The 26884-nt window shown below is 40.7% G+C and overlaps 1 protein-coding gene and 1 long non-coding RNA gene across 2 annotated transcripts in view; one reads left to right on the plus strand and one right to left on the minus strand.

Moving 5' to 3' along the window:
• The window catches only part of RLF (RLF zinc finger), an 80011-nt gene extending 68789 nt beyond the window's left edge, over positions 1-11222 (minus strand). The window contains exon 1 of the mRNA XM_054493220.2: positions 10897-11222. Within this exon, the coding sequence (XP_054349195.1) occupies positions 10897-11133 (237 nt within the window). The 5' untranslated portion in view covers positions 11134-11222. The remainder of the gene's footprint in view (positions 1-10896) is intronic.
• A 24-nt stretch (positions 11223-11246) lies between these two features.
• LOC129039454 (uncharacterized) lies at positions 11247-24888 on the plus strand. The gene is made up of 3 exons (XR_008503324.1): positions 11247-11574; positions 14738-14842; positions 24318-24888. It is a non-coding gene; the product is annotated as an uncharacterized LOC129039454 (long non-coding RNA).
• The last annotated feature ends 1996 nt before the right edge of the window (positions 24889-26884 follow it).

Here is a 26884-nt window from a genome sequence, read left to right on the forward strand (position 1 = left end):
CGCTCTGTTGCCCAGGATAGAGTACAGGCAAGTATCCATCAAAACTCAAACATCCTCTTTAATCCAGTCATTTTTGTTTTTGAGTCGGCATCTCACTCTGTCGCCCAGGATAGAGTGCAGTGATGCAATCTCAGCTCACTGTAACCTCTGCCTCCTGGGTTCAACCAATTCTCTTGCCTCAGCCTCCAGAGTAGCTGGGACTACCGGATAATTTTTGTATTTTTAGTAGAGACAGAGTTTCACCATGTTGGCCAGGCTGGTCTCGAACTCCTGACCTCAGGTGATCCACCTGCCTCAGCCTCCCAAATTGCTGGGATTACAGGTGTGAGCCGCCACACTCGGCCTAATCCTATAATTTCAATTCCAGGAATTTATATTATAGATAGAAATAACCAGCACTTAATATTTAAGGAAGTTCATGGGACACTGTTTATAATAACAAAATAACACAAATATTTAAATTATGGTGCATGCTCCAAATGTCCTGATAAAGGGTCAACATATCAAATTAAAAAGTAAATTGCAAAAGGGTGAGTATTTGTGTTTTTAAGGACACACAAGACTGTCAACAGTCATTTCCTCTGGGAAGTGACTGGAAAGATTGAGGGCAGAAGGAAAGAGGCTTTTACTTTTCCTTAAACCCTCTGTACCGTATTTTTTGCCACAAGAAGTGCTTTTATAGCTTAAAAAAAATTTTTTTTTTAGTTGAGTGTTGAAGGTGTTGCTACCTGTAGAATTTAAAATCAATGTAATTTCTGATGGAATACCATGCATTTATTCCTTAAATACAGTAAGTCTACACATATTCTACGTGAAAAGATGTCTACAATAATAAGCAGGTTTTAGTATATAAGCTTGAAACCATTTTTTTCTAAAAATAGTACATATATATGTACACATCATACAGAAAAATTCTATAGATATGCATTCCTAAACTGTTAACAATGGTCTACCTAGGAAAAGGTAGTACTGGAGTACATAAGAGTGAATATGACAGGAGCTTTTACTTCTTATTCTCCCCTTTTATACTGTTCTAATTTTTAACAATTAGAATGTATGCATGAGTTGTTTGCACAATTAGAAATTGTAATATTTATATAAACGCACATTCTATATATATTTTTCCAAAAATCTGATAAATACACCAAGCTATTAAAAGTGAGTTTATATGGTACTTTCACTATCTAATTCATCTATTTGTAAATCTTGTTTCAAGTTTCTAGAATGAGCATCCACTAGTTTTGAGTCACAAAAACTAAAATATTTACATCTGCTTTATTACTTTAGGATACCTTATATATTTTAAACATATATCTGAAAAAAGCAAAGACAATAGAATCAAAAAAATGCCTATTTTATAAAATTATATATCATAAAAATGCAGTTCCCAAGCGAGGATATACATTTTATCATATACAATAACAATTCTTATAACAAATGTCCACATTAATAAGAAATTGTGCTGGCTAATGTGTCACATTCAGGTTATTTCCTTGGGAGTAAGAATACTGAGAAATCAGGCTGGGAGTGGTGGCTCATGCCTCTAATCCCAGTGCCTTGGGAGGCTGAGGTGGGAGGATCACTTAAGGCCTCAAGTTTAAGACCAGCCTGGGCAATAAAGTGAGACCCTGTCTCTACAAAAATTATTTTTCAATTAGCTGGGCACTGTGGCATGCACCTGTAGTCCTAGATATTTGAGAGGCTGGGGTGGGAGGATCACTTGAGCCTGAGAGTTTGAGGTTACAGTAAGCTAAGATTGTACCACTGCATTCTAGCCTGAGCAAGGGAGTATGATCCTGTCTCTAAATTAAAACAAACAAACAAAAACACTATCAAATCAGATGTCAGCACCATAAGCTGCTAGATCCAAATACTACTACTAATAATAATAATGACAACAATAGCACTCAAAAAGACAGGAACCAGACTTAGCACAAAAGTGGGGAGAAATAAACAAATATATTAGTAATCCCGGCCTAGCTATGTTGCAGCAATATAGGTAAACCTGTAAGAATAAATCTTGACTCAAGACACATCTGAAATATAACTCATTCTCAACTTTCCCCAAATTATAATACATTAAAATATTTTTCATATGTAACAACACACATAATTTAATCCCTGCAAAACCTTTGGAGGGGAAATTTTTTCATACAAAGCTCAGTCAGAGTCAGCTGGTTTTACAAATAAATTTTAGCAAGTAGGCTAATGCACAAATACAGTATCTGCAAATAGCGAGAACCAACTGTATATTCAAAGAACTGAAGGAAACATGCCTAAAGAATGAAAGGAGGCTGGGCAAGTTGGTACACACCTGTAATCCCAGCACTTTGGGAGGCTCACTTGAGCTCAGCAGTTTGAAACCAGCTTGGGCAACGTGGCGAAACCCTGTCTCTACAAAATACAAAAATTAGCAGGGCGTGGTGGCGCGTGCCTGTGGTCCCAGCTACTAGAGAGGCTGGGTTGGGACAACTGCCTAAGCCTGGGAGGTTGAGGCTAACAAGGCTACAGTGAGCTGTGATTGCACCACGGCACTCCAGGCCGACCAAGACCCCGTCTCAAAAAAAATAAAAAACAAAAAAAAACTCAGAATCATGTTTTAGGCTAAAACTAAATAATTAAAACTAGTCGCAGGCAGAAAGACAAGGCAATCACCTCTTCACCTCTGCACTTTGCTTTATTGCAGTGAAAAAAAAAAAAAGCAATGTGACTCTCGAGCTGATAAAGGCTTTAGAATATGGCAAAATGTTCTAGACCTGGTAAGTCTGGCAAATGCTGCACAATATGTAATGTCTCTCTTGGAAACTCACAACATATTTTAACATTTAAAATGTTTATCCCATGGCCGGGTGCGGTGGCTCACGCCTGTAATCCCAGCACTTTGGGAGGGTGAGGCGGGTGGATCACCTGAGGTCAGGAGTTCAAGACCAGCCTGGCCAACATGATGAAACCCCATCTCTACTAAAAATACAAACAGCTGGGTGTGGTGGTGAGCACCTGTAATCCCAGCTACTTGGGAGGCTGAGGCAGGAGAATCACTTGAACCCGGGAGGCGGAGGTTGCAGTGAGCCGAGATCACGCCACTGCACTCCAGCCTGGGCAACAAAAGCGAAACTTCATCTCAAAAAAAAAAAAAAAAAAAAAAAAAAAGTTTATCCCAACTTATATGAACATAGAACCCTTATTTCAAGAAGCACTTATTAATAAATATATCATATGGAGTGAAACACAGTTTAGGAAATTCTGATATAAGAAAAAAGAACATAGGCTCTACAGTCTAAAAAACTCACCACCACTTGCCAGCTGTGTGATCCTGGGAAAGTTACTTAACTTCTCTGGACCTCAGTTTTCTATCTGTAAAATGAAAAATCACACTACCCACCTGAGGGCTTGGCACACAAAAAGATCCTCAATAAATTATTCAGTCCCTCACATTTTTCATATAATGGATTGTATGTTGGCCTTGTGACAGCAATGAAAGTTTTATTATATAAATTTTTATTTATGTTGAAACATATTATTATTATTATTTTTGAGACAGAGTTTTGCTCTTGTTGCCCAGGATGGAGTGCAATGGCATGATTTCTGCTCACTGCAACCTCTGCCTCCCAGGTTCAAATGATTCTCCTGCCTCAGCCTGCCGAGTAGCTAGGGTTACAGGTGCCTGCCATAACACCCGGCTAATTTTTTGTATTTTTAGTAGAGATGGGGTTTCACCATGTTAGCCAGGCTGGTCTCAAACTCCTAACCTCAGGTGATCCACCCGCCTTGGCCTCCAAAGTGCTGGTATTACAGGGGAGAGCCACCGTGCATGGCCAAAACATATTATTTATATAAAATTTAATGCATTTTATATGAAACATTTTATTACATAATAAAAATGAGGTTCTACTCTTAGGTGATCAAGATACAAAGAACAATAAGGTGTGATCCCTGCTGGGAAGCAGGATAAACTGGTTGACAAAAAAATGTCTCTTTCTTTCTTGGCCGGACGCAATGGCTCACGCCTGTAATCCCAGCACTTTGGGAGGCCGAGGTGGGCAGATCACTTGAGGCCAGAAGTTTGAGACCAGCCTGGCTAACATGGCAAAACTCCATCTCTACTAAAAATATAAAAATTAGCTGGGCGTGGTGGCACACACCTGTAGTCCCAGCCACTCTAGGGGCTGAGGCACGAGAATCGCTTGAACCCAGGAGGCAGAGGTTGCAGTGGGCTGAGAGCTTACCATTGCACTCCAGCCTGGGCAACAGAGAAAGACTCTGTCTCAAAAACAAACAAACAAACAAACAAAAAGTATCTTTCTATTTATTTATTTATTGAGACAAGGTCTCACTCTGTCGCCCAAGCTGGAGTACAGTGGCACGAATATGGCTTACTGCAGCCTCAACCTCCTGAGCGCAAGTGATCCTCCTGCCTCAGCCTCCTGAGTAGCTGGGATCACAGGTATGCATTACCATACCTGGCTAATTTTAAAATTTTTTTGTAGAGAGTTGCCCAGGCTGGTCTTGAACTCCTGGGCTCAGGGGATCCTCTCATCTTGGTCTCCCAAAGTGCTGGCTGGGATTACAGGCAGGAGCCACCACAGCTGGCCAAATGTTCCTATTTCTTGATAAAGACAGTTAAGACTTGCTTATTACTCTCAAAAATTCAAGTGGGAGATACAGGAAAGGGAGGAGATAAAGATCAACAAGCATTTAGTGAGTACCCATTAAGTTTTAGAGACTAGGCACTAGGTAAATAAAAGCCAACACCTTCATGGCACTTACATCCCAGTTGGGGAGACGACCATACAAGATTAGTAGTGATTTGAAGAAAAATAAAGCAGTACTTAAAGAGGTGAAAGGCAATGGGGAAGTGCTATTTTAGATAAGAGAGTCAAGGAAGGTCACCGGGAAAGGTGACAAGTATCTCGAACTGAATGAAAATAAAACAGGTTTTAGTCTTTGCAGTCTTGCAGTAAGTTGTACTTTCTATTCAGTTTTTGTCAACACTATTCAGAAGAGTATGATCCATGGAAGAAACAGAAACCACTAGAGGTCACAGTACACAGTAAGAGACAAGATGGTACCACAGTAAATGACAGCACCCAAAGTTTTCACTGCTCCACAGGTCACATTTATACTATGTTTTTGTCATGTGCATTACAAAGCTAGCTTTTGCTATGATAACTACTTGTCATGTAGTTTCTATTTAGATATCGCTAAAAAGAAGGCAGCGCAAGAAGAGAAGCTAATGCATTAAAAACTTCTTGAAATATATGAAAGAGGTAAGGCTCAAGAGCCTTCATGGCCATCAACCTCAAGGTAAGGGAACTGATTATACCCATCTTGGCATCTCCAAACTATTGTCCTATTAGGTGACTAACTCTTCCTCAATACTAGGCCTCTCATTTTCTCTCTCCATCAATGCTATTCCTCACTGCACACACGTAAATGTGTACATTATTATATGAATGTAGGCTTAGATAAATAAATAATGTCTCCAAGAAATAGCCAAAAGCGCCTATCCTGTTACTTTATAGTAATTTCTTTTTTTTTAAATTATACTTTAAGTTCTAGGGTACATGTGCACAACATGCAGGTTTGTTACACATGCACACATGTGCCATGTTGGTGTGCTGTACCCATTAACTCGTCATTTACATTAGGTATATCTCCTAACGCTATCCCGCCCCCCTCCCCCCACCCCAGGACAGGCCCCGGTGTGTGATGTTCCCCACCCTGTGTCCAAGTGTTCTCACTGTTCAATTCCTACCTATGAGTGAGAACGTGCGGTGTTTGGTTTTCTGTCCTTGCAATAGTTTGCTCAGAATGATGGTTTCCAGCTTCATCCATGTCCCTACAAAGGACATGAACTCATCCTTTTTTATGGCTGCATGGTATTCCATGGCGTATATGTGCCACATTTTCTTAATCCAGTCTATCATTGATGGACATTTGGGTTGGTTCCAAGTCTTTGCTATTGTGAATAGTGCGGCAATAAACATACGTCTGCATGTGTCCTTAAAGCAGCATGATTTATAATCCTTTGGGTATATACCCAGTAATGGAATGGCTGGGTCAAATGGTATTTCTATATTTCTAGTTCTAGATCCTTGAGGAATTGCCACACTGTCTTCCACAATGGTTGAACTAGTTTACAGTCCCACCAACAGTGTAAAAGTGTTCCTATTTCTCCACAACCTCTCCCTTTATAGTAATTTCTTATGGTAAATTTGCTTTTTACATACTAGATTTTACATTAGGGGTTCCCCCTAAAGTACTGTTTCAAGTGTCTGTCTCATGTGTGTATCATGAAGTCCCTACAATTGATTTAACAAATTAGTTTTGTGTGCCAGGCATCGTACTAATTGCTAGGTACTAAGTATACAAGAAAGAATAAACAAGATCCCTGCTCTTGTTGATTTACAAGTCAATACAAAAGACAAACATGGAAACAAATTATGTAGGCACCACGTTTATGTACTGGAAGCTAATAGAATACACTGGAGAAAGAACCACCCAATTCTGCCTGCTGAAATCAGAAAAAGCTGAAAGACCATAATATTAGAGCCAGGTCTTGAAGGATAAATAGGTAGATGGGGAAAGGAAGACCCTGGGTTATTCGGGCAGAGTGAGAAATGGACACAGTGGTAAAGGTGGGATCAAACCAACTTTTTTAATGAGGCTGGGAAAATGGGAGTTGGTGGTCCGGATTCTAAAAGGCTTTGTATACCAAGCTAATAAGTTTGAACTTTATCTTTCCTTTGGGGGAGGGAAAAATTGAGGTATTTTAGGGAATAAAGTGACGAACAAGATTATATTTATAATTTAGAAAGAACACAAAGATGAACTGCAGATAATGTCAGTCGGAAAACAAGAGATTAGTGAAGAGGTTGCTGCAACAGGAGAAAGCCTGAATGAAGACAGTGACAGCAATAAAATTAAGAGTTAAAAGTACAGGTATGTACAAAGTGTCCAAAAAAAAAATCCCAAACAAATAAGAGGAAACCTATCTAGTAAATCAGGAAAAGCTTCACAGAAGGGATGACATTTATACTGGGCCCTAAAGAAGAAAAATCTCCCATGCAGAAAATGAGAGAACCACACAATGAAAGGGAAAGACACGGCCTGAGATCTTGTTAACTTAGTTAATACGTTTATTGGATCTTGAAAAGTCAAATGAAAATTAAAATCATCTTTCCCAAAATTATGTGCTTGGAAACTTACAGACAAAATTTTAGTCACAGGAATAACTGCAATCACATGTTGGTCTATGGACTGACTCCAAGTAAAGAACTCCTGAACAGGAGTAAACAAGTTGGATTCAGGTGATGGGACTGACTAGGGGAGGGCTGAAAAGCGTGCTGAGACCCAGGTTGTGAAAACTTTTTATTACAAAGCTAAGAAATCTGGATAACACAGACAATTCTGAAGGCATTTTTAAAAATAGATATTTTCTTATTAAGTCCTTACAACAATGAATTTGCATACAAAACATAAGTACTATTATCCATTTGCAAAAGAATTAACGTTTAAGGAAAATAACATGCCCAAGGTCACACAACTATTTCAATAGTGAAGCCAGCACATAGGCTATCTGACTCAGAGCCCTTGTACTCCCCATCACTAATCTAGGAAAAATGGAAATTTTAATGCAGTACTTACTTATGTTAGCCATCAAAAATCTACGAAGTCACTGTTAGTCTTGAACCTAAAAGTGTCTCATACAAACATGGTTTACTCATAAAATTACTTTGCCTAGTATTCTCAAAGTGTAATCACATAATCACTCAATAATTTCAATTTTGATGATGAAGTTTACTAAAAAAAAGTCTTCAAAACTTGTGTTACAAATAGAGACACCAATTGTAAAACTTAAGGAATCTTGGTCCCCAAAATACAGCAAAAACTTGAGAAGACATCATCAATTTTTCAAGAAAACAAAGAAAGACTGTTTTCTAAAGTTAATCTTATCCACACTGTCTGGCAGCGGTTTCAGAAAAGGAACTGAAGGAAAGAGAAAAACCACATCCCATAGTCACTTAATACAAATTTTCACTGAATACAGTTTGACCTAAGTATCATTTTCTTAGTAACTATTACTTTCAGTGTTTCATTTTATCATCTTCACAAACTTATGAAAATTGAAAATATGCCCAGAATGAGACAAGCTTCTCTATTCACTCATATGTTAGTTTATTTCTTGATTTGGTGCAATTCCAAAGATAGAGCCATTTCTTTTAAGTGCTGCAAGAGTTGGAGAGAATATGGTCCCAGGATGTTGCAAAAAGGATCTACTTGGTACAATCTAAGTCTCTAGGACATTTCTAACTAAATAACTGATGAAAATACATTTGTAGTATTAAGCATCCCATAAGCAGGGGTCAGACCTTTATGATAATGTAAAAATTCCTACTACCTATCTTTATATATTATGTGCTCCTCTCCTAGAGTCTGAGAAAACTGTCTTAACTAGGCTCCCATCTTCAGAACTGTCACACAATCAGTGTTCCTTAAGTAAATGAATATATCTTATTCTTCTTTTCAAATGTGAAACCAAGAGCTATTCAACAAAATTTATTGATGGTGAAAATTTTCCTGCTTCTTCATACAATTTTTACTTTTTCTGTATCTGGTCATCAAGGACACAGTTGATCTTATCTGGACTACAGGGGAAAATGTGTCAAAAATATGATAAATTTTGTGAAGACTTGTACACAAACTTTCTATTCTGATTGTATAAAGCATTATAAGGAGATAAAGGTCAGAAAATAAGATAGTTTTGCAGACATGGTTACCCAAGGTTATTAGCTAAGTGGTAAAGTCACAGTCAAGACCCAACTAACTCCCAATCCCATGTGCTTTCTATTACAATACAGTGTTACAGGAATACTTGTTCTTATTTCATTTATTAGTCTAAAAAACATTTTTTGGGAAAATTTTAGGTTAAAAAAACTTCATAGAAAAGACAAATTACAAATGCTTTCTTTTAAAAATTCTTCTGGGCCATCACATCTCTGGTGTCACCAAGACTCAAGACATTAAAATCTTACGTTAAATAAAACTGCAGTTGCAAGCACTAGACATAAAGCAGAATACATATATATGTGATCCTTTGACAAGCTTCAATGTGACTGGTTACATTCATTCTTGTCATCTTTCCAGGGAGACAACTCAAGCTTAGAAGCCTTACCCAAAACCCACAGTTGTTTTCCTGCACCACCTCTCTCCTTCCATTAGTTTCCCCTCCTCCCATAGCATTCTGGGTCCTTACCAATCTCTACCTTTGGCACTGGGATGCTTTCCCCACCCCAGACCTTCACGTGACTCATTTTCATCCTTGCAGCCCATAGGGTCTTACTAACTAAAGTGGCGTCTCCCAGTTACTTCTTTCTAAGCACATATTACAATTTATAATTAACCTTTTTACTTATTTTTACTAGTTAATTGTCTTTCCCATCAGGATATCCCATGAGGGCTCTCTCCTCACCATTGTCTCTACAACACCTCCTTTTCCATCATTAACAAAACCGCACTGGAAATACTGTCATTCCTACCACCTCCCACCAACTGTAAGTTCATCAAGGCTAAGTGCTGTCTTACTCATGTTTCCCCAGCACTTGGTAAAGTCCCTGGCACTATCCTATGAAGTTAGTAAAAATTTGTAAAATAAATTAGCTTACTAAACAAGGATGATTACTACTAAGGAAGCAGAGAACAACAACACGTTAACATTTAATAGTACAGGGCAATGTTGCAGGTTGTACACACAAAAATTGGAGTCGTACAATCCATGGAAAAGATTAGTAAGGACAAAATTCCATTCAAAGAGATGAGGTGCTTCTGCCTCGGCAGAGAGAGGGAAGAAAAGCAATCAAGCAAGCTAACTTTTATTCTACTCCGGACCAACAGACCAAATTGCCCCCCAAAATTATTATTTTAGAACGCCGCAATTTATTCGGCATACTGGACTACTTATTAGACTCCAAGTACCAACATACTACGATTATTTTGCATTTTCTAAGGTACAACAGATAAGGAGCCGACGGGTGCCTGTGAAACCCGACAGAACAAACATTGGAAGCAGAAATAATAATGGCCAATATTTATATTTGTAAAAGACTTGAAAACATACAGAAAAATCTCGGAGTGGTCATGGAGACTAAACTAAACACACCCATAAATATGTAATCATAGGTTAGGACCCACCATGGCACAGAAATGATCATACGACTGCCAAAAGAGGCCACACTCTACATCCCTCTTCCCATCCTCTTCTACTCAAAGAGTCAGCCTTATTCTCGGTAGCACAATCCTCTCAAAGAAATACAGAAAAGACGAAAGAACGGCTTAAACGTAAAAAAAAAGCAAAAACCAACTATCAACTGGCTCCGCAATCCCTAATCAGAAAGCCCTAGACGCCTTTCGAAGCCAACTGTCATACCTTTTAGGAGCCCAGAGGATGTTAACTCCAAAAATAAGTCTCTGGCCCCAACACACCTCTCTGGATTATTCAGAAAAACCCGGGTTTACCAGTTCGGAGATCTGCACTCCACTCAAAAAAGGATCTCCCGGCAGGGACAAGCAATCAATCCCTCAGGGGGCAGTGGCGCTCCAACCACCCGGCCAGGACACAGGCAACGGCGACAGGGCACAGCCCTTCCAGGGACCCGCCAGGGCCCTCCGGGATCTCAATAAGGCTCAGAGCAAAACGCCCCAGCGGCGGCCAAAGTCGAGCAGTGGCGCAGGGGGGCCAGCGGTCGAGCTTCCGAGCTGGGCCTTCCCGGCCCGGGGGCGCGGCGAGTCACGGAGGTGGCGCCTTTCAGTTCGGACCCGGCTGCTTGCAGAGGATCCAGGGCCTCTTTCCCTGACTTCCCCGCCCCGCCGCCCTCAGCCAGCCAGTCAGCCCCTCACCTGGCAGAAGCTACGGCAGTAGTTCAAAGATGAGACCTCCGACACCTCTTGCTCCCTCAGCTCTGTCTCCAGCTGCCACAGACACGGCCGCAGTCCCGAGGCTCCCGGCGCGGGAGATACGGGGCGATGACCCCGAACCATGGACTGAGTCTCGGCTCCATCTCCGGCTTCCGCTACCGCCGGAGCCTCAGCCCCAGCCCCGGCGACAGCGGCGGCGTCTCCCTTTCCGTCCGCCATCTTCCCACGGCCCACCAGCGCGTAGGCAACCAAGCCACGTGACTCAGCCCTGGCCCTGCCCCCGGCCGCCCGCGCACGGTGACGCACTCCTTAGCGACGCGGTCGCCCGCCTGATTCCGTCACTCGGACTCCGGGTGCTCCTCCTCTCAGTGGCCTACGCATCGCCAGTCCTGACAACAGCCTAGCAACAACTGGCTAGAGGCTATGCCCACCTAGACCCCTTTGAGGTCATGGGATCACGGAACCAGAAATGACTGTAGAGCAATCTAGATTTGAGGGAGATGACATTTGAACTGCGATCTGAAGGGACAAGAGGAAGGTAGCCCTGAAAGGAACATAGCGAAAAGCATCCCTGGTAGAAGGAAAATAAGCAAAGATTGTGAGGCCGAAATGAAGAGTAACATCAAGGGAACTTGGTTTATGATAAAGACGGCATTACAAGTCAGTGGGCGAAAGGACGGACTCTTCAATAAATGGCGATGAGACATTTTTTCCAAAAGGGAAATAAATAATTAGATTTCTACCTCAAACCATATCCAAAAATAAGGCCGAGATGGATTAAAGACCTGAAAACATTTTTCAGAAAATAAAAATAGCTTTATAATGTCAAAAATAGGGAAGAATTTTTTTTTTTTTTTTTTTTTTTAGACGGAGTCTCACCCTTGTTTCCCAGGCTGGAGTGCAACAGTGCTATCTTGGCTCACTGCAACCTCCGCCTCCTTGGTTCAAGCATTCTCCTGCCTCAGCTTCCCGAGTAGCTGGGATTACAGGCATGCGCCACCATGCCCGGCTAATTTTGTATTTTTAGTAGAGACGGAGTTTCTCCATGTTGATCAGGCTGGTCTCTAACTCCTGACCTCAGGTGATCCTCCTGCCTCAGCCTCCCAAAGTGCTGGGATTACAGGCGTGAGCCACCGCGCCCGGCTAAGAATTTCTTAATAAAACCGGAAAAGCACAAACCATAAAGGAAAATATTTAGATTTGATTGTATTAAAATGTGTTACTTCTGTATAACAAGTTTAAAAAGATAGCACACAAAGACAAGCCACAGACTAGATGATATTCCCCATATATATAACCATTGTTTATTGTTGTTTTTTGAGACAGGATCTCACTCTGTCACCCAGCCTGGAGTGCAGTGGCACGATCTAGGCTCACTGCAACCTCTGCCTCCCAGGTTTAAGTGATTCTCGTGCCTCAGCCTCCCAAAGTAGCTGGCACTATAAGCGTCCGCCACCATGCCTGGCTAATGTTTGTATTTTTAGTAGAGGCGGGGTTTCACTGCGTTGGCCAGGCTGATCTCGAACTCCTGGCCTCAAGTGATCCGCCCGCCTTGGCCTTCCAAAAGTGCTGGGATTACAGGCGTGAGCCACCGCGCCCGGCCATAACCATTGTTTTGATTAGTATCCAAAACAGTTCCCGGGCTGGGCGCGGTGGCTCACGCCTGTAATCCCAGCACTTTGGGAGGCCGAGGCGGGCAGATCACGAGGTCAGGAGATCCAGACTATCCTGGCTAACACGGTGAAACCCTGTCTCTACTAAAAATGCAAAAAATTAGCCGGGCGTGGTGGCGGGCGCCTGTAGTCGCAGCTACTCGGGAGGCTGAGGCAGGAGGATGGCGTGAACCTGAGAGGCAGAGGTTGCAGTTAGCCGAGATCGCGCCACTGCATTCCAGCCTGGGTGACAGAGCAAGACTCCGTCTCAAAAAACAAACAAACAAACAAACAAATAGTTCCCAAAATCGAAAAAGGCAAACAATCCAATAGAAAAGTAAATTAAAAAGCTGGACGTTTTGGCTCATGCCTGTAATCTCAGTACTTGGGAGCCCAAGGCGGGAGGATTGCTTGAGTTCAGGAGTTCGAGACCAGCCTGGGCAACATAGTAAGACCTTGTGTCTACAAAAAATGAAAACAAAATTAGCCAGGCGTGGTGTCATGCACCTCTAGTCCCAGCTACTTAGGAGGCTGAGGTGGGAGGATCGCTTGAGCTCTAGAAATCAAAGCTGTGGTGCAGTGACCCAAGGTGGCACCACTGCATTCCAGCCTGAGGGACACTAAAAAAAAAAAAAAAAAAAAAAAAAAAAAAAAAAGAGAGAGAGAGAGAAAGAAAAGTAGGTAAACAGACAGTTCACCAAAGAAGAAAACTGAATGGCCAATAAACCCAAGAAAAAACATATAACTTTGCTATAACTATCAAAGTACAAGTAAAACAACAATGAGATACAGTTTCATATCCATTAGATTGACAGGAATTTTAAATTAGTATAGGAAATAGGAAAATGGAACTTATATACCCCTGGTGGAAGCATAAATTGGCATGTCACTTAGGAGAATAATGTGTAATATTTAATGAAATAGAAGAGGTACATGTCCTGTAATTAAGCAATTCCTAATAACAAGGGTAATAATAATAATGGTCAATATTCATTGAGATTTAATATGTGCCAGGCACTTTTCGAACTTCTTTATATGTATTAACTCATTTAATTCTACTAACAATATCATGAAAATTTATTGCCATCATTTTACAATTAAATAAACTAGAGCACAAAGAAGGAACTTGCCCAAAGTGACACAACTAGTGATGGTGCCTGAAATTCAATCCTGGGTAGTCTGGCTCTAGAATCCACCCTCTTAACTGTCATGTTGCTCATATTCATTGCAGCACTATTTGGAATAACAAAATATTTGAAACAACCTAAATATTCAACAGTAAGAAATAGATAAATTATGGTATGTTCACACACTGAAATATACAGCCAAAAAACATATGAAAACTGCATATATCAACATAATAGGCATAAAGCATGATAAAAAAACAAATTGCAAGGGATATTTAATGTATTATTCCATACTGTAAATTTTGAAAACATAGAAAACAAATGCTCAAGTAACAAAATGTTAAAACTAGGGATATTATAGGCATGGCATATATCCCCTTTAGAATGGTAGGTAGTTCTTCTGGGAAAAGAGGAAGGGAGGGAGGTATAAGGAGCATTCACTGTATCTGTAATGTTTTACTTATTTTTTAATGTGAAGCAAATATTCAATTATACCAGATGCATTGAGCATATACTACGTGTTAGGCACTTTTCCAGGTAATAGAGATTCAGAAAAGAATATGTAGTTTACATTTTAATGGTACATGTAGCTAAGTATTAATTAATGTATTAGATCTGGGTGGTGGGCACATAATCTATAATATTATAGATATTATTATATAATATCTATAATATTATTCCCTATTGGCTGGGTTCGGTAGCTCACTCCTGTAATCCCAGCACTTTGGGAGGCTGAGGCAGGCAGATCACGAGGTCGGGAGATCGAGACCATCCTGACTAACACGGTGAAACCCCGTCTCTACTAAAAAAATACAAAAAATTAGCCGGGCGTGGTGGCAGGCGCCTGTAGTCCCAGCTACTCAGGAGGCTGAGGCAGGAGAATGGCGTGAAGGGAGGCAGAGGTTGCAGTGAGCCGAGATCGTGCCACTGCACTCCAGCCTGGGTGACAGAGCAAGACTCTGTCTCAAAATATATGTATGTATATGTATATATATATATATATTATTCTCTTTTTTTTTATATCTTTGTAATACAAATAATTAGGTTTAGGCCAGCATGTCTGGAGTATGGTGCAAGAGAGAGAAAGAGGTGAAGATGAGATTGGAGAAGGAGCAAAGAGTCAGATCATGTAGGACAGTATAGCTCAAGGTAAGCAGTGGGGATTTGAAGTGTACTGAGTAATCATTGTTTTACCGCGTAATCAAAGCTTTAAGTGGAGGTGTAACTTTGTCTGATTTATACTCTTGCTGCCATATGAGAATAGGTGGTGAGAGGCGAGAATGAAAGCAGGGAACCTATTGTAGTACTCCAGATGATCAAGTTAGAGATGTATTTTGGAAGCAGAACTAACAGGCTGATGCACTGTTTGTGAGGAAAATGAAAGAATCTGGAATGGCTACATGGCTTTTGATTTGAATGGTGGGCAATGATGTTTACTGAGAAAAGGAAGGCTTAGGAAAGAACAGATTGGGGATAGAGTGAGGGAGAATCAAGAATTCTATTTGGAACAGGTTAAGTTTGATTTTCCTATGAGTTCCTATGAGACATTTAAATGGAGATGCCAGATGGGCACTTGGATGTGTGACTGTGGAGCTTCAGCTGAAGATATGGGGCCATCAGCTGTTCCACCTCTATTAGGCAAAAAGAAAAATAAATCTCTGGTGACTCCACCACATCTTCACTTCATCTAGCTTCCATCCCACTTCTTCGCTTCCTTTTATAGAAAAACTTCTCTAAAGAGCTGGCCAGACCTTCTGTTTCTACTTACCCTCTTCTCATTCTTACTTGAACTCTTCTCAGTCAGGTTTTATCCCCACCACTCAATGAAACAGCTCATTTTAACACCACCAGTGAGTTCTACTTTTGTGTGTGTCCAAAGGTGAATTCTCAGTCCTTGTTTAGTCAATCTCTTAGCAGTATTTGGCATTGTCGATAATTCCCCAACGTTTAATTTCACTTGGATTCCAAGTCTGCACATTCTCCTTGTGTTTTTTTCTTGATTTCTTTTTTTTAATTCTCTATTTTCTTTGCGATTTCTAAGTGTCCCAGGCATAGTCTGTCAACTTCTTTTCTATATACACTCACTGCTACACTCACCAGTTCTAATACATGTATATGCTTATGACAATACCACCCTAAGTCCAGGCAAGAAGGGCCCTGCCCTGGGTCCGACACTTTAGAGGACTACACAAACCTCTCTCTCTCTTTCTTACACAGACATACACGCACACACACACACACAGTAACTATATTAAAGAACACATGGGCACCCCTATCATTTGAAATCCAGCACTCAGCACAAGTACAATCTTAAATATTTGCTTTCTTGAGGCAGGGTCTCACTCTGTCACCCATGCTGAAATGCAGTGGTATGATCACAGCTCACTGCAGCCTTGGCCTCCCTGGACTCAAGCAAGCCTCTCACGTCAGTCTCTTAAGTAGCTGAGACTACAGAAATGCAACAACAAGCCTAGCTTTTTTCCTTTTCTATTCTTTTCTTTCTTTCTTTCCTTCTTTCTTCTTTTTTTTTTTTTTTTTTTTTGACGGAGTTTCCCCTCTGTCACCAGGCTGGAGTGCAGTGGGGTGATCTCAACTCACTGGAATTTCTGCCTCCTGGGTTCAAGAGATTCTTCTGCCTCAGTCTCCTGAGTAGCTGGGATTACAGGTGTGCACCACCACACCCGGATAAATATTTGCTTTCTTTACCACTACTATTCAGGCTTTAGGGAACCTCTTTATCAAGTCTCTTGCTCCATATATTCAAAGCTGAAAGGCACCAAAAGAATTGAAACCAGGGACGTGAACAAACATTTGTACATTTATGTTCACAACACTGTTATTCATAATAACCAAAAGATAAAAACGACCCAAATGTCCATGAATGAATGAGTAAATAAATGAATGTGCTATAGACATGCAATGGAATGTTAGTCAACCTTAAAAAGGAAAGAAATTCATTCCTGAAAAAGCGGGGGGAGGGAGGAAATTCTGACACGTGCTACAACATGGATAAATCTTGATTATGCTAAGTGAAACAAGCATCATAAAAAGACAAATGTTGTATGAGTCCACTTATATGAGGTATATAGAGTAGTCAAATTCATAGAGTAAGAAAGAATAATGGTTGTTGCCAGGGGCTGGGGGAGAGAGAGGCTGGTGGAGTTATTGTTTAACGGATGTAGAATTTCAGTTTGGGAAGATGAAAAAGTTATGGCGATGGAGGGTGGTGATGCTTGCACAACAATGTGAATGTACTTAATGCCACTGAACTATACACTTAAAAATGGATAAAATGATAAGCTTTACCTTATGCATATTTTACCACCATTAAAAAAATGAAAGACAACTGCATCCTAATGTCTTGAAGGTTTTGGGTTGTGCTACTTAAGAGAAATAGGCACACTGTTTTTGAAATGCTACGTAGAGAGTGTTCAAGCTACAGAAGCACTTAGGTAAGAGAAAACACAAATTAGCTTGTCATACTCTTCCTCTTAGATAGCACAAATGCAATTTTCTTGCATAACCATGTATTGTTTCTTGGTAGTGGCAGATGTTCCTTTTTTTAATTGTCTCCATACACACATATGCGTATACACTGATATATACATGTATCTGTCTAGATGTAACATGAGTAGAGAGTTAGACTGAACATTTACATAATCATAAATAGACAATGAACATTAGCATTGGGAATAACTATTTGTACAAAAATATTTAATAAGACTGAATTGTTTTTTAAATGAAATTTACAATTCTAGCATTATTTACTTAATTTTAATTTAAAATTGTGAAAGAAAATAAATAGTCTATTTTGAGCTTCTAAAAGTTGTTAGGCCCTAAGCAAGGTTGACTTTGGAGACTGAGTCACAAAGCATGACCTCTTGTTTACTGGCATTTTTGTTTTTTTATTTTTGTTTTTTTTTGACACAAGGTCTTACTTTGTCACCCAGTTTGGAGTGCAGTAATCTCAGCTCACTGCAGCCTCAACTTCTGGGTTCAAGAGATCCTTCTGCCTCAGCCCCTCAAGTAGCTGGGACTACAGCACACGCCACCACACCAAGCTAATTTTTGCATTTTTTATAGAGATGGGGTTGCTGGTCTCAAACTCCTGGACTCAAGTGATCTGTCCACCTCAGCCTTTCAAAGCCCTGGGATTACAAGCGTGAGCCACTGTGCGTGGCGGCCTTTTGTTATAGATTAACTTCCTTCCTTATTTTCTTTTACTTGGCTCAAACAAGAAAAAAAGACCCCTTGACTATTACATCCTTAATGTGAAATGTGAAATATACCCTTCCCCCAAAAGAAACACTGCATATAATCAATCAAATTGCTGTATCTATGCATTAATCTTGTATGCAAAATGTTGAAATCCTGGTAAGCTTCCCCAGACTTTGCTTATTTAAGCACCCTCAAACCTCTCCATTTCAGAGCACTGACCCCATCTTTTTGGAGTCTGTATCCTCTCAGATGGCCACCCTCAAATTTACACTCGAATAAACTCAATATTTAATAATGTTGCCTGAATTTCATTATTAAGGTTGACATTTTGGCGACCATGAAGTGACCCAAGGCAAACCTTCACTCCAGTGATTCCTGTCATTTCACTAACAGCCAAAATCTTGGTACCAGCATGAACAACTTTTGTTCATCCACCCTCAAAGGAACTAATGGGGATCCCTGGTAAGGCTCCTCTCAGGTTGTAGTCCTCTTGGCTTTGATAAGGATTCAGACTTTATTCCAGCTATACACTCCTAACTGGAGGGAGTAAGAATTAAAGCTCTGCTGCAAGATAGGAGTTTCATTCGTTATTCTCTAGAGATTCTGCTGATCATAGATTTGTGACTTTCAGTCGGGTGCAGTAGCTCACACCTGTAATCTCAGCACTTTGGGAGGCCGAGGCAGGTGGATCACTTCACGTCAGGAATTCGAGACCAGACTGGCCAACATGGTGAAACCCCGTTTCTACTAAAAACACAAAAATTAACTGGGCATGGTGGCACATGCCTGTAGTGCCAGCTACTCAGGAGGCTGAGGCAGGACAATCACTTAAACCCAGGGGGCAGAGGTTGCAGTGAGCCGAGATCACACTACTGCATTCCAGCCTGGGTGACAGAGCAAGACTATGTCTCAAAAAAAAAAAAAAAAAAAAAAAAAAAGTGACTTTCACTTTTCTGTGAGGTTAAGGTTTTTGTGTTTAATTACTCCTTAGAGTTTTTACAACTTTCTCTGTCATTCGAAATGTTGATAAGGTGAAAAACAGCTTATTTTTAAAAAGAGGAAGTAAATCTTTGTGGTTTAGGCAAAAATGTTATAATATTTAAAGTTAGCCAGGTTCTGAGGCTTGGTTCAATTGACAAATTCAAGCTTGCTTCTTGAGTGACCAAAATTATGAAATACTCTGTATAAGGATTTATACAGAGTATAAATACTCTGTTTCTCCCAGCTAAAAGGCACCTTAAGCAAGTAAGGTCTAGTGTGAGTATCTGAGTTAATCACTCCTGATAAGTAACAGTCTCACAGGAAAACCCTTAAGTAGAATTTAAAGGAAACCTTGCTTAATCTGGTGAGCACACATAAAGGATTGATTACCCTGTATCTTAAGCATCCAAGTTTGTTGATATCATTGAGATTTGCATGTGGGAAGAACTGACTCAAGAGTGACACCTTGAGGAGCTATTTTCACAAGCCACACACTTGATCTCAAAACAACTTTCCCTAAGGCTTTTGGTCTTAGGGATCTCAAAGCAACTTTCTTGATCTCAAAACAACTTTCCCTAAGTCTTTTGATGCACTATGGGCAACTGTGCATCTAAAACTGAACCTTCCTCCTTAAGAGAGACCCACTATTAGAAACTCCAGCTGGATTTATAGTTAACACATATGACATGACGCCTTTTCAGGTACGTATTTAGAAAATTGCTCGTGAATAACTCACAATGACTCCAAATTATAATGGCCAAAATGGCGTGCCTTCGAAATGCCTAATCTAGTTTACTTGTATGCTCAATTAGAATAAGCTGGCTCTAAAATAAAACAGAGCAATTGGAAAAGTTATTTTCAATGGCATTTAGAGGCTTCCAAAAGAGGTTTTGATAAAGTTCTTTCTTTACAGAAAGAAAACAAAAGATTCTCTGAAACAATTTCTGAAATAAAGCTGCTGAAATTTCTCCTCCTCCCTTAACTCCTCCTTCTCTTTATCCTTCATTATCTCAACTACTTTTTCTTCCTCCTCCCACTTCTACTCCCGTTGTTCTGGCTCCATTTTGTGAGTAGCTGGTGTCTGGTAGGGGAGAACCTACCTTGGTTTATGAACCAAGGTGCAATCTAAAGGCATAGTTAAAGAATTCCCTGACTCTCACCTGGACCCTACTCATTTTACCAGACAATTTGAATGGAATATTCAAGCTTATGATCCTGTTGTGTTTTTTTTCTGATTTATACTAACTAGTTCACATGTTAACATCAAAAAGTAAAGCTAAAGGCGAGGCTTGGTGGCTCATGCCTGTAATCCCAGACCTTTGTGAGGCCAAGGTGGGTGGATCACTTGAGGTCAGGAGCTCAAGACCAGCCTGACCAACATTACAGGCATGAGCCACCGCGCCCGGCCTAAGGAGTCTTATATCTCAGTCAAGACTCATTCAAGGAGACTTATATAGACTCAGTCAAGGAGTCTTATATCTCAGGTACCATCTGAGTCAGGTACAAGAAAATAAGAAAGGAAATTAATCTATAACAAAAAGTCAAGATTAAGAGGTCATGCTCCGTGACTCTGTCTCCAAAGTCAATCTTCCACAAAACCTAAGCTTTTAGCAGCCCCAAATAGACAGACTATTCCTTTTCTTTCACATTTTCCTCTTTTCTTCAAGATCTTTGAAGAAAGCATTACATAAGAAGCATTAGTTAGAGAGTAGTTATATCTCACATCACTAGGAAGTCTCATTCCTAAAGAGTCATGTCCCACAGAGAGGAGAAATGTTTAATTCATAAGCCGAAAGAAGCTAAAGCCTAAGTATAAACAACAGAAGGAAAGTATAACTGAGTGGTCTGATTCTGGTTGTGTGGCTTATTTTCAATTAAGGCAACTTTTTAAGCAATTATTATTCTAGTTTTAGTCATTGATCACAAGCAAGCTGAAACACGAATCATGAGTAATTTGATAACTAGGAAAATGGTAACTATACTTATGATTATGATAACAATTACTTGAAGACCAGAATGAAAAAATGAACTTAGCCCTGAGGGTAACCAACTAAACAAGTCATTTAGAGGATCCATTTTCTTTTCTTTCTTTCTTTTTTTTCTTTTTTTTTTTTTTTTTGAGACAGAGTCTTACTCTGTCACACAGGCGGGAGTGCAGTGGCATGATCTCGGCTCACTGCAACCTTCGCCTCCTGGGTTCAAGTCATTCTCCTGCCTCAGCCTCCTGAGTAGCTGGGACTACAGGGGTGTGCCACCATGACCAGCTAATTTCTGCATTTTTAGTAGAGATGGGGTCTTGCCACTTTGGCCAGACTGGTCTTGAACTCCTGGCCTCAGGTGATCCACCTACCTTGGCCTCCCAAAGTGCTGGGATTAAGGCGTGAGCCACCGTGCCGGCCTAGAGAATCCATTTTCTAACATCTTATAACCATTAGCCTTTTGAGTTTTATTTATTTATTTATTTTTGAGATGGAGTCTTGCTCTGTCCCCCAGGCTGGAGTGCAGTAGCGCAATCTTGGCTCACTGCAACACCTGTCCCTTGGTTTCAACCACCGTGCCTGGCTTTTTTTTTTTGATGGAGTCTTGCTCTGTTGCCCAAGCTGGAGTGCAGTGGTACAATCTCGGCTCACTACAACCTCCGCCTCCTAGGCTCAAGTGATTCTCCTGCCTCAGCCTGTTGAGCAGCGGGGATTACAGGCGCCCACCACCATGCCCAGCTAATTTGTGTCGTTTTAATAGAGATAGGGTTTCACCATGTTGGCCAGGCTGGTCTCAAACTCCTGACCTCAAGTGATGTGCTCACCTTGGCCTCCCAAAGTGCTAGGATTACAGGTGTGAGCCACCACGCCCAACCAAGTTATTCTTTTAAATCAAGTCTGCACTTCTCTAGAGGTATTAATATAGATACAACAAGTGATGTGTGCTACTGCACAGACTCCTCCTTTTTCAGCCAATACATAGTCAAAGGCAATTCTGTTATCTAGTATTACCTGGGCTAAGGAGGTCAAACATTTTGCTGCAATGCTTCTTGCATTGTCTCCAGCTATCTGACCGATACAAGCTGATAGGTTTTTGTTCATCTCTGTTAATATGAACTTCCAGCACTCAGGATTAGTATTCCCAAAATGCTCTGACCTAAATTATTTTAATACTCTGCTAACGGCTGGGCGCAGTGGCTCATGCCTGTAATCCCAGCACTTTGGGAGGCCGAGGCGGGCGGATCACCTGAGGTCCGGAGTTCAAGACCAGCCTGACCAACATGGAGAAACCCCGTCTCTACTAAAAATACAAAATATTAGCCTGGCGTGGTGGTGCATTCCTGTAATCCCAGCTACTCTGGAGGCTGAGGCAGGAGAATGGCTTGAACCCAGGAGGCGGAGGTTACTGTGAGCCGAGATCACGCCATTGCACTCCAGCCTGGGCAACAAGAACGAAACTCCATCTCAAAAAAAAACAAAAATACTCTGCTAACATAGGCCTCTTATCTCTGTAATAGAGAAAGGGAGGTCCATATATATACATATTCTCCTGCCTCTGCCTCAGCCTCCCAAGTAGCTGGAATTACAGGCATGTGCCACCACACCTGGCTAATTTTTGTATCTTTAGTAGAGACAGGGTTTCACCATATCCAATTCAGGCTCTTGACTGAAAATATATTCCCAAGCTGACCCTTTTTTTTTTTTCACTTCCTCCAGCTATACCACCCTAGTTTTATTCGTTAATATCTCCCATCTAAACTTAAGGAGTAACCTTTTTAGGGGACTAGCTATTTCTATTCTGGCCCTCCTGAAGTCAATTGTCCACACAATAGCTACATTAATCATTTTATGGGATGAAGAAAAGATTCTTCTTTTTTGTTTTTATTTTTTATGGGAAGAAAAAAAGATTTTTTTTTTTTTTTTTTTTTTTTTTGAGACAGAGTCTTGCTCTGTCGCCCAGGCTGGAGGGCAGTGGCACCATCTCAGCTCACTGCAACCTCTGCCTCTCAGGTTCAAGTGATTCTTCTGCCTCAGCCTCCCGAGTAGCTGGGATTACAGGTCTGTGCCACCACGCCCAGGTAATTTTTGTATTTTTAGGAGAGACAGTGTTTCACCATGTTGCGCAGGCTGGTTTCAAGCTCTTGCCCTCAACTGATCCACCCGCCTCAGCCTCCCAAAGTGCTTGGATTACAGGTGTGAGCCACCATGCCTGGCCTACATTAATCCTTTTAAAACATAATTCAGATTGCTTTGCTTCCCCTGCTCAAAACATTATAGTGACTTCCCATCACTCTTGGAAAAACATGAAAAAATCTTTACCAGAGTCTGCAAAGCCCTACCTATATTGGCCCCTGCTCCCTCTCTAAACTCAGGTACTACTTTATCTCACTCATTGGGCTCCAGCCACATTGGCCTTGCCATTCTTAAACAAGACAAACAAGCTCCATGAATTTTGCACTTACTGTTCCCTCTGCCTGTGGAACTCTTCTTTTTTTCATTTCATTGAGGTTCAAGTATCACCTCATAGAGGCATTCACTGACAACCCTATCTAAAAGAGCCTTGTCTATCCCCTTGCTCTCCTTCCACTTTTTAAATATTATTTGGCTTTTTTTGAAGGTTTTTTTTTTTTTTTTTTTTTTTTTTTTTTTTTTTTTTTTTTGAGATGGAGTCTCACTCTGTCACCAGGCTGGAGTGCAGTGGCACGATCTCGGCTCACTGCAACCTTCGCCTCCCGGGTTCAAGCGATTCTTCTGCCTCAGCCTCCCAAGTAGCTGGGATTACAGGCACCCGCCACCACACCCACCTAATTTTTGTATTTTTAGTAGAGACAGGATTTCACCATGTTGGCCAGGATGGTCTCAATCTCTTGACCTCGTGATCTGCCCGCCTCAGCCTCCCAAAGTGCTGGGATTACAGGCGTGAGCCATTGCGCCCAGCCCAAATATTATTTGGCTTTGTGTTATCACTGTTGTGTGTGTCTCCCCTCTATAGAAGGTAAGTTCTTTGGAAGTAGAGTGACTTGCGTCATTCACCGCTGTATCCCTAGTGTCTGGTACAGTAGTTCTGGGCATATTGTGTGCACTCAATGTTATGAAAAAAGACAGTTTTAAAGCATATGGTATTTAAAAGGGTATTTAAGATCCACTGGGGAGAGTATAAACTAAGGGTCATAAATTTATATTCCTACTAGCCTTTGTCAGCTCACCTAAATGAATGACACAGGCTGGGTATAAAATGTTTGGAAAGAATGAGTTGATTAAGAAATGACCCAAGAAGCAGGTACTCAGCTCCAGAAAATTATTTCCATATGGGAATACAGAACTCATTTTGCTAGGTCTGCTAATTCTCCAAGATAAATTGGAAGTTCAGTTTTGGTTTTGATGTTGTTGTTTTTCTTTTATTTGATTTTGTTTTTTAACATGATTTCCTATTTTGAAAACTGCAGGCCAAATAATACCCACCTGTGAGTTCAGTGTGACTGATGAGCCAACGGTCTGCAACCTCAAAACAGAAAGAAGGAGGAGGGTCCAGGATCATGCCAACACTGAGATGTCAAAGGAGTAGGATCCAGCCAACAAAGAATGTTCAGAACCCACTGAACAGACAGAGGGAAAACCAAGAGTGTGATATTCCTCAAGAAAAAAGAAGAAAGCGGCAGGAAGAAGCTGAATGGTCAGCTGTGTAGGCTGCTGACAAGAGTTTGGGTAAGGTGAGGACACACAAATGTCCATTTGATGTGACATCATGAGTATTGGTTGGTAACCTCAACTAGAGAAGTTTCTGTAGATCTCTGGTACGGAATCCCGTTTGAAGAAGATTGAAGAATTAATGTGAGATATGAAAGTAAAAAGAGCAGGGCAGTTACCCTCTTGAGAAGTTTTTCTGAGAAAGAGGAGAATAAAACTGGGGCTGTGCTATTAAGGGGATATGAGATTTTGGAAGGAATTCTTAAAGACAGGTTTATTAGTATGTTCTCATGCCTGTAATAAAGACATAACCGAGACTGGGTAATTCATAAAGGAAAGAGGTTTAATTGACTCATAGTTCCACACGGCTGGAGAAGCCTCACAATCACAGCAGAAGGCGAACAAGAAACAAAGTCGTGTCTTACATGGTGGCAGGCAGAGAGTTTGTGTAGAGGAATACCCCTTTATAAAACCGTCAGATCCTGTGAGACTTACTCACTATCATGAGAGCCGCACAGGAAAGATTTGCCCCCATGATTCAGTTACCTCCCACAGGTACCTCCCACAACACGTGGGAATTACAATTTAAGATGAGATTTGGGTGGGGACACAGCCAAACCATGTCAACAGGAGATTCTAGAGCATGGTTGTATGTGTATGGAAATGACACAGGAAAATAGGAGAAAATATAATGTAGAAAACAGGGTGGAGGGATTGCAGGAGAAAAGTCCTTGAGAAGGCAAGAGGGCATGGCATCCAGAATACAAGAAGTTTGATCTGCAATAGAAATTATATATGTATTTTTATTTCAAAAGGAGGGAATCTAGAGAGTATGGGTACAGATGCAAGTAGGTGTATAGATTTGGCAGTGGGAGATTTGAGAGTCATTGCCTGGGTGCTTCTTTTTTATCCATGACTTGTGAGATAAAGCTGAGGTGGTAGAGAAAGGCAATGTTGAGCCTTTGAGGAGACAGTAAAAACTTTGTTAGAGTTGTTTTAGAGTGAGAAAAAAAAGAATGCATACTAGATATGTGCACGAAAATTGCAGGACAGTGTTGAGTGGCATCATTCATTTACTCAACCAATATTCATTGAAAGTCTACCATGTTTCAGGTACTGTCCTAGAGGCTAAAAATACATCATGAAAAAAAACCAAGTCCTGGGTTTTATATTCTTTTTTCCCTCAGAAGTTATAATACAGTTAATTTAATTGCAACTTTCTTTATCAGATTCCAGTTCTATGGATACTCTCAGGTCCCCCCCATACCCCCCAACCGCAACCACCGGCTTGAGTGAACCTGGATGTTTCTCAATACATCATCAGTAAGACACAAATGATGAGTTAGAGTGGTTACATTTTTAAGATCCATCTGTTTAGATTCATGAAACATTGTGGACACCTACTATGGTCAAGGTAAATTTTTCTCAATATGGGTAAAACCCAGAGGGCTCTAGGGTCAGGTTTGTCAGGTTTGGATCCCAGCTCCAACTGCTTATTTGTTGCGTGCCTTTAGATCATTTAATTTCGTTGAGCCTTGGGTTCCTCATCTTAAGATGGACATTGTAACAGCATGTGTCTGATAGTTCTCATAGTTGTGAGTCCTAATGAGATTTATCCAAAGAGCCGAGAAAGAGGCCAGATACACAGTAAACACTCAATGTTACCAGTATTACTCCTATAAGGTTCAGCTTCAGAGGATAACTTAGTTTCCTTTACTGTAGTCCCTCCACACCTACTGACTGTGGATGCCTTCTATTTTCACGACTTTGTCCTATGAGTGACAAAATGATCAAGAGGACAGACCCATATCGTGGATCATCAAAGGAGCTGATTGATTAGGCTAGAATTTCTGATTTGCAAATTCAACAACTTGATTCTATCATTTCACCTAGGTTGTGATTAAGGCACAAGAGCCCAAATTACTAATTTACCTTAAGAAATATAATGGTATCTCTATAGAAAAGTCAGCTTGGGAAACAAAATTGACACGGGAAGTTTGCTTAGGGAGGGTACAATCGGTGTAAAAGGAATGAGAAGATCTTAAACCACCATTGTTCCAACACCCTAGCTTCTCCCACGGTTATTTTTTATCCTTTCTCTACCCCCCAAATCTAATCAGGTTAGATTCTAAGTCCTATTAATTTGTACTCAGGAAACTTTTTTCCATATTTTCTCTTACCCATTTCTACTTCTCCATGCCTGGGGAATGAGAGTATATAGATAACACAAAATAATGTCCTCTAAAGGTCTTCAAATGAGAAGCGTTTGAAGAGTGAGAGTGGCTTCCAGGTGAGGGAGAGGATGTGCTTCAGAAGCACATTTATT

Source organism: Pongo pygmaeus, chromosome 1, assembly GCF_028885625.2.
Source record: "Pongo pygmaeus isolate AG05252 chromosome 1, NHGRI_mPonPyg2-v2.0_pri, whole genome shotgun sequence".
Classification (NCBI taxonomy): Eukaryota; Metazoa; Chordata; class Mammalia; order Primates; family Hominidae; genus Pongo; species Pongo pygmaeus.